This window comes from Magnolia sinica, chromosome 13 (genome assembly GCF_029962835.1).
Source record: "Magnolia sinica isolate HGM2019 chromosome 13, MsV1, whole genome shotgun sequence".
Lineage (NCBI taxonomy): Eukaryota > Viridiplantae > Streptophyta > Magnoliopsida > Magnoliales > Magnoliaceae > Magnolia > Magnolia sinica.
The window spans coordinates 2,576,779-2,584,347 of NC_080585.1; the positions used below are offsets into that span (position 1 = coordinate 2,576,779).

General features: G+C 41.9%; 1 protein-coding gene across 1 annotated transcript; it reads right to left on the minus strand.

Moving 5' to 3' along the window:
• Positions 1-2,260: 2,260 nt before the first annotated feature.
• LOC131222407 (G-type lectin S-receptor-like serine/threonine-protein kinase LECRK3) lies at positions 2,261-4,897 on the minus strand. Its single transcript, XM_058217458.1, has one exon. It carries the CDS (start codon positions 4,795-4,797, stop codon positions 2,377-2,379), a length of 2,421 nt encoding a protein of 806 aa, XP_058073441.1. The 5' UTR covers positions 4,798-4,897; the 3' UTR covers positions 2,261-2,376.
• Between the last annotated feature and the right edge of the window lie 2,672 nt (positions 4,898-7,569).

Sequence of the window (7,569 nt, forward strand, 5' to 3'; positions counted from 1 at the left end):
AACCAGCTATCCTTTTGACTTTCTTTACATCCATAGTTTGTTGGGAATAATTATTATATAAACTAATGGAATCTTACCAAATTACTAGTTTACTAAAAGGCATCATAAGTTCATCACTAATGACGACATCTCATTGACTGATTATATTTTAATATATATGCACTCAGAAATTGTACACATCCAGCACTAGCTCCATCTAGTGGGGCCTACCATGGATGGCCTATGTAATTTCAAAAATCACACTTTTACACATCTTTTCAATTTCCATGCTACTTTATTCGGGTGTAATTATAATATTCATGTGTTTAGATCATAGTTTAGAAATTGGTTTTGGCTTATCATGTAACTACTGATATCGGTTGTATGGCTCCACCTAGTCCTTTGTCAGGTCATTTTGGGCCAATACAGTCATATCATCCATCAATCATACCCAGGCTTATTTGGTTGTTGGGGAAGTCTTTTTCCATGTTTGAGGCAGCTTGATATTTGTTGAAGAATAACTAAATTTTGTCTGGTTAAGGTTGTATTGGGTTTTTGAAAACTTGGGAAATTCTGTTTCAATTCTCTTTTCCATTTCCTAGCATAAAGCTGGGTTGGAATGAATTTCCTGGAGAATGTAAAAACCCAACCAAAAGCATGAACCCGGACTTGATTTTGATACATCTGCCATCCCATCCATAGTAGGTGTTATTAGATGTGGATGGTCCCAAATGTAAATCACCCTGCTATGTGTAGGGTGGAGAGATGGTTCTACCCTGTTCTGAGCTCCACCGTACAATTCATCTCAGAGATTCTTTCATCCCTGTTTTATCAAAATCAACCGACTGCACACTTGGTGACTTTATAATAAATAAATAAATAAATAAAAGAGTGCGTCCTACTTTGGTTGGTCCAAAGCTCAAAAGATCATCATCAGGACCATCCTAGCCCTTTCCTCATAGAACATGAACGGTTATTCATGTTTCTATCTCATCTATCAAAGTGCTCATTTGTAAGCCACCAATGGCAATAGGTATCTTTTGAACGTTAAATTGTTGACCCTCCATTAAATGTACAACAGTGGTACACGTTATTGGTTGAAGCATTTCTTCAAACAACTAACCTGCAGATGTCAGCGGGGAGAGAGAGAGAGAGTACCTTCGATTTTCTCTTCTTTCTTCAATTTTCTTCGATTGTTGGAGAGAGATCGAAGAAGGAACAACACGTTGAAGAAAACGAGAGAGAGAGAGAGAGAGACTTTCGGTCGGATATTGCACGGAGGAGAGAAAAGGGGAGATGGGTTTTGGTAGAAAAGAGGAGGGAGAAGAAGAGGCGCGATGGAGATTTGGTATAGGCGCGGGTACTGGTTTTGGATATTTGGGGATAGGGCGCCGCGCGGGATTGGATTTTGGGGGGTTTTTTTTTTTTAATTTTTAAACAGCGGCGGTGGCCTGTTTTGTACACGGGCGGCTAAAAAAGAAACGCCCCTCATTTCATATACAGGGACGGTTTGCTGTGGCCGCCTGTGCTAAAAACGCCCCTGATAGCCATTTTTCTTGTAGTGTGTGATTCCGCAAACCAATCCCAACATTTATGTAGTGAGGTTTCTGGTACTAAAGGTATAAATGTGTTTATATAGTATGGTTTCTGATAGTAAAGGTATTCTCATCCAGAAAACTCCATGTTTAAGAAAGCTCTATAATTTAGAATTGAAAGGTAAAGTTTTGGAGATTTCAAAAAGGTAGTGTGTTAAAAGTTAAGTTTACATGAGAAATTTCTGTTGTTAGCCTGAGTATTAGAAATGAGGTGGACTAACAGGAGCGACCGCGCTAGAATTTCTTGTGCCTTCAACATAAAAGATCGGCCATATATTTTCTCTCACGAATGTTTCCCTGCTACACAACCAAACTTTGCACGTATAAAAGTTTCCAGAGACATCTCATGGTTTATGTGTTAGATTCACACCGTCCATCAATTTTTTTTTTCTCAATTAGTATAAAGCATGAGCCTAAAAACGATGAAAGTAACGTAACCCTAGCAATGATGTTTTTTCTTAAATCCACACCATTTATTCATTTTTTCGTATCATTCTAAGGATATGATCATAGATACAAGCAGATCGAAAGCTCAAGAAGTGGAGCACACCATAAGAAACTGTAGGAATTGACGCTACCGATGGAAACTTCTTAAAGCCACAAAAAGGCTCTCATCAAGCTGATATTTGTCTTTTTGCCTTCTTCCTGGAGGCCTCATGAACAGGATAGATGGCAAATTTTAATGGACTGCCATCTGTCCGAGTATCAGAGTTTTCATGTGCTAAATATATAAGATCAAAGTTTTGAATGTTTACTGTAGCGAAAACATGCAATAGTGATGATGAGTAGCTGTAGATCGGATTCAACATAATGAACTAAGAAAGGAAGACGGATCAGGTGGTGCAGAAACGTCGACCGCTCCTTCTAGCATCTGTGTCACCTTCTTCATGGAAGGCCTTAGACCTGGCTCTTCTTGAACACACCAAATCGCCACCTTCACCAATCTCTCCAGCTTCCGCAGTCCGTCCATCACCGCATCTTCGTCATTCTCCACTAACAGATCCAGCTTCCCTTCTCTGTAACAATCGTAAGCCCAATCAGACAATATCTCCACCTCTTCATTCCCTGCCTTCAATCCTACATTCTTCCTACAACAAATGATCTCCAACAACATGATGCCAAAGCTGTAGACATCAACCTTTGCTGTGATCGGCATCTTCTTGAACCATTCAGGCGCCACATACCCTCTCGTCCCTCTGATGCCCGTGCTTGTTCGGGTCTGATCCGTCTTCAAAAGCTTCGCCAATCCAAAGTCGGATATCCTTGCTGTGAAATAGTCATCTAGAAGTATGTTCTGAGGCTTTATATCACAGTGTATGATTTGGGTGCTGCACTCTTCATGTAAGTAAGTTAGCCCTCTTGCAATTCCGAATGCAATCTGCAACCGCTGGTACCATTTGGGTTTCAAGCTCCCGAAGAGGAAGCTTGATAAAGAACCATTGCTCATGAACTCGTAGACCAGAAGTCGGTGCGGCCCCTCATCACAGAATCCAATCAGTTGGACTAGATTCTTGTGATGGGTCTGTCCGATTGCAATCACTTCTGTTGTAAATTCCTTCTCGCCGTCTTCAACCACTTTCTCTAGCTTCTTGATTGCGACGGAGGTTGCGGAATCTGCAGAATCGCCCAGCGCTAAGGACCCTCTATAAACAGTACCAAAAGCACCACTACCCAATTCTTCCTTGAACCCGCTGGTCGCTTCTTCGAGCTCTTTGTAAGTAAAGCAACGCAGATTCTTTCCCAACATGATCGAGTTTTTATTAACTTCCGGTATTTTTCTGCGATGTAAGATGAAACTGAGCAATAAAACCGCTAACAAAAACATAAGATTGAGAAATACTGAGCCACCCAAAAGCACTGATCCGGCAAGGATCAAAGTCGATCGATCTTTCTTCCTTCCAACTACACCTGGAGGTGGAAGAGAAGAATTATTTATTGACACTTTGATGAGAATCTTATGTCTAGTACTCGAATCCATCCTCCCATTGGAGAGCGGAAACCTCTTCTTATAACAACCTCCGTCAGAGAAAGCAGCTGCCATGCATAAACAATCGTTCAAGCAATATTTCCTACACTCGTCTTCTTCCACATCTCTATATATTTCATACTCCGATCCCTTCCAATCTGTATTAAGCAACTGCGTCATCACGAACTGAGTATCTTCTTCCGACCCGTCCTGATTGCAAGTCTGCGGTGAAAAGTCCAGTTTGCACCCTTTGTATTTGTTGTTTGGATCCTGGAAGGAATACCCAGGTGGACAATTACAGCTTGGCCTTTGATTCCCATCCATCTTGCAATAGCTGTTGAACCCACAAGCACCAGGACCCACGTTACCGAAATCCATTGTGCACATGTTCTCCGGCAGAGAATACACAGCAGTCCATGACATGGGCCAGCTCCCATTGTTACTTTGGGACTTTGGTCGGACGTATTTCCTGAAAACTCCATCAAAATCCAACGTCGCTCTCTGATAGAATTCCGTAATCGAAGCTCCATTCGCCCGGGCAAGATCAAGCGGACCTCCATTTCTTAGCGTGAGGTGAATGCGACCGGATGAATTGAAGACCAGCTGAGTACCATTCCCTACTGTATTGCTAGCCCAATAAGCACTGTAAATGGAATCTTTCGAGGGGAGAACAGTGGGATAAAGAACCAGATTCCCATCGGTCTGTAGACGGAGTGAGAACCGTCCCTTTGAGTAGTCGGTCTCTGTTAGAACGGACCGAAGTTCGCTGCCTAGTCTCAATACCTGTGTTGGCAAGATGGTATCGGTCGGATCGCTGAAGCTCTCCCATGTAATATTAGAATCCGGGCTCATGAGCACGAAGCTCCCATTGTCACGCATGACAGCTGATGCGATTGCCTCACCATTGCTGGACTCGGCTCGCCACACCTCTTGGCCTTGATGATCGTTGAGAATGAGCCCACTGCTAGTTAGCTCAACTTTCGATCCTTTCCGCAACGGCGGATTGTCTTTGTTTGCCCACCAAACTATCGTTTTTTCAGGTATTTTGTCGAACCAGATTGCTAGCAAGAAGAGATTACTTTCTGGGAGGGGATGGAATCCGAAGGCGAATTCGCCGGAAGGAGAGAGCCATGACGGGTTTTTATCTTGGGTGGAAAGAGAAGACTTTAAGCTTATGTTATGGTGAGTTTGAGAGAGGGCAGAAAGAGGTAGAAACAGAAGCAAGAGATAGAGAAGATGAGCAAGAGGAGAAGACATTTTCAAGTTGAGAGAGATTACTTGAATCAGAGGAAGAGAAGACACAACCTACACCAAGCGAAGTAGAAGATGTTCTCCTTTAAGTATATCAAAAAGTCACGTAGGATTATTTGACACTCCGGCAGGAACGAAGGTTCATACGCTAGGTGGTCGTGTGTTGTCCACTTTTGACAAACCTGTATAACTCAGACTGGACTTTTTCAACCTCCCATTTATGCAAGAACGCGGATTTCGTCCTACCCCCTTCCGTCTTCAGCTGGGAACGGGCAAGAGCTTTGAGTGATCACCGTGATGTATGGGTTTTATCCACACCGTCCATCCATTTTTCTGTGTCATTTCAGTATATAGTATAAAAAACGAAGCAAATCTAAGACACAGGTAGACCACACAATGGGTATTAAACTCTTACCGTTGAAAACTTCCTGCGACCACTATAGTTTTGGGAACTGATGCCAATAGACTTTTGAGTTTGACTTGTCGACTTTACATCTTATCCGTACAGTAGTCGTTCCCAATGGGAACGCGGTTGCGTCCTACCTACCCCTCCTCTCGGCCGGATCGCAACGGGCAGGGGATCTAAAGGCCACCTTAAGGCCTGGTTGGATACGCAGGTATAATATTGTATTGTATTTAGGTATTGTTCATGAATACATTGGATGTTGTTGAGAATATATCCAAATAAATCAGATATTAATCAATATTTGGATATGAGGTATTGTTTGGCATAGTATATAATACATTATATGGATCAATGTTTGGATAGAATGTATTATATCTTCGTATTGTACAATCTTAATTGAGTCAAGTGGCTTGTTTGACGTATGGAACTTTTTGATTTTTATCCCAAATGATTTTCATGTTGAAATGTACCAAATGATCGATTCCGATCTTACACTGCATAGGGACCAGATATCTTGTAATCATACAAATTTCAAACTTTCATCCGCTGCCGAATACAGCGCAATGAATACAAAGTATTGACGGTAACAGAACCCACTGATAATACTCTACTGTCGGTTCAAAATTTTAGCTGGAGATTATATTCGCACGCATGAGATTCAACTCCTATTCACTCTAATCCAAACACGGTAAACGTCAAATCATAACTTCTAATGTATGGGTTTTACCAATACCGTCCATCGACTTTTCCGTATCGTTTTAGTATATTAATCCAAAAATAAAGAAAATCTAGACCTCAAGTGGACCACACCACAGGAAGTAGCAGTGATAGTAAAACCTACCATTAAAACTGGGGATGTCAATGGGCTGGGCTCAGGCCCGAAATAGTTCAAAATCCAGGCTGAGTCCTACGCCAGGCCTAGCCTGTTGACAGCCATAATTGAAAACCTACCTATTCGTAAGGTCACATGGAAATTGGGCCTAACAAAGTAGCAGACAGCCTAGCCTGCTGGGCCAGCTCTAATCAACAATTCAGATTATTTGAAGGCGTTTTCGATTTCCCTGTCCTCACCCGTGGGGAGCTAATCCTGGATAAGGCTGGCCTCGGTTTGGTGTGTCTCTCTTAGAGCTCCTTTTTTGCTTTTGTTTTGTCTCCTTTCTTACAATAGGCGGGCCCCCTTGGGTTGGGCCCCCCAGTTGTGTTTGTGCTGCTATGCTGGGTCTCAGGGCATTTTTTTTGTTAGCCTGAGCACCCCTCCCTTTGTGTATAATCAGTTTCTTTAATGGAAAGGTTTCTTTTGAAAGAAAGAAAAAAAAAAAAAAAAAGAGTCACATGGGCCTCGACGAAGGGAAAATTACACAAATATCAACGGGTTCCAAAACTTTTGAAGCTCCCTATAATATTTTAATGGTAAGAGTTTAATCCTCACTGTATAAGTACACTTGATCTAACTCAAATTTGAATTTATTCACTAAAATAATATGCAAAATGTCAATGGAGGGTATGGATAAAACAAACCCATACATTATATATGGGGGCACGGATTGGATACTGACAAGGTCAGTACCCAAATTGCTACTGAAGTGGCGTCACCAAGCCGTGTGGACTCCACCATGATGCATGTGTTGTATCCATACCATCCAATCATTTGTAGATCTCATTTCATGGTATTACAAAGAGAATGAGATAATCTAAATTTCAAATGGACCCACCACAAAAAATTGTGGGAGTTGTCACACCCACCGTTGAAACATTTATAGAGCCCACTGTGATGTATTTTTGAGATCCATCCTATTCATAAGTTAACATCGAAATAGATGAAGTGCAAAACAAAAATATGAACTTCATCGGAAACTACAGTTACCCCTGAGAAGTTTTGAACAGTGGATGTCATTGTCTCCACTATTTTCTATGGTAGGGTCTGCTTGATTTTCTATGGTGGGGTCCACTTGAACTTTAGATCCATCTCATTCTCTTTGAAATGCCATAAAAAGATATCTAAAAGCGGTTGGATGGTATGGATACAGCACATGCATCATGTTGGGTCCACAGAGCTTAGTGACGTTACTTAAGTGGCGATTTGGCTACTGACCTTGTCAGCATCCAATCGGAGGCCACCATGATGTGGCCCCTCCGGATTAGACACTGACAGTTGAGTAGCGAGTCCCCTACTGAAGTGACGTCACCTAGTTTATGTGGGCCTCACTATGATGTATCTGTTGTATCCACACCGTCCATCCATTTTGAAATATCATTTTAGGGTATGAACCAAGGAAACAGGGAGATAAAAATCTGAAGTGAACCCCACCACAGAAAATACTAGGGAGAGTGATTCCCACCGTTGAAACTATTCGTAAGACCCATCACAGTGT

Bases quoted from the DNA above. Each gene is read 5' to 3' on its own strand.
- LOC131222407 (XM_058217458.1), bottom strand. From the start codon at position 4,797: ATGTCTTCTCCTCTTGCTCATCTTCTCTATCTCTTGCTTCTGTTTCTA.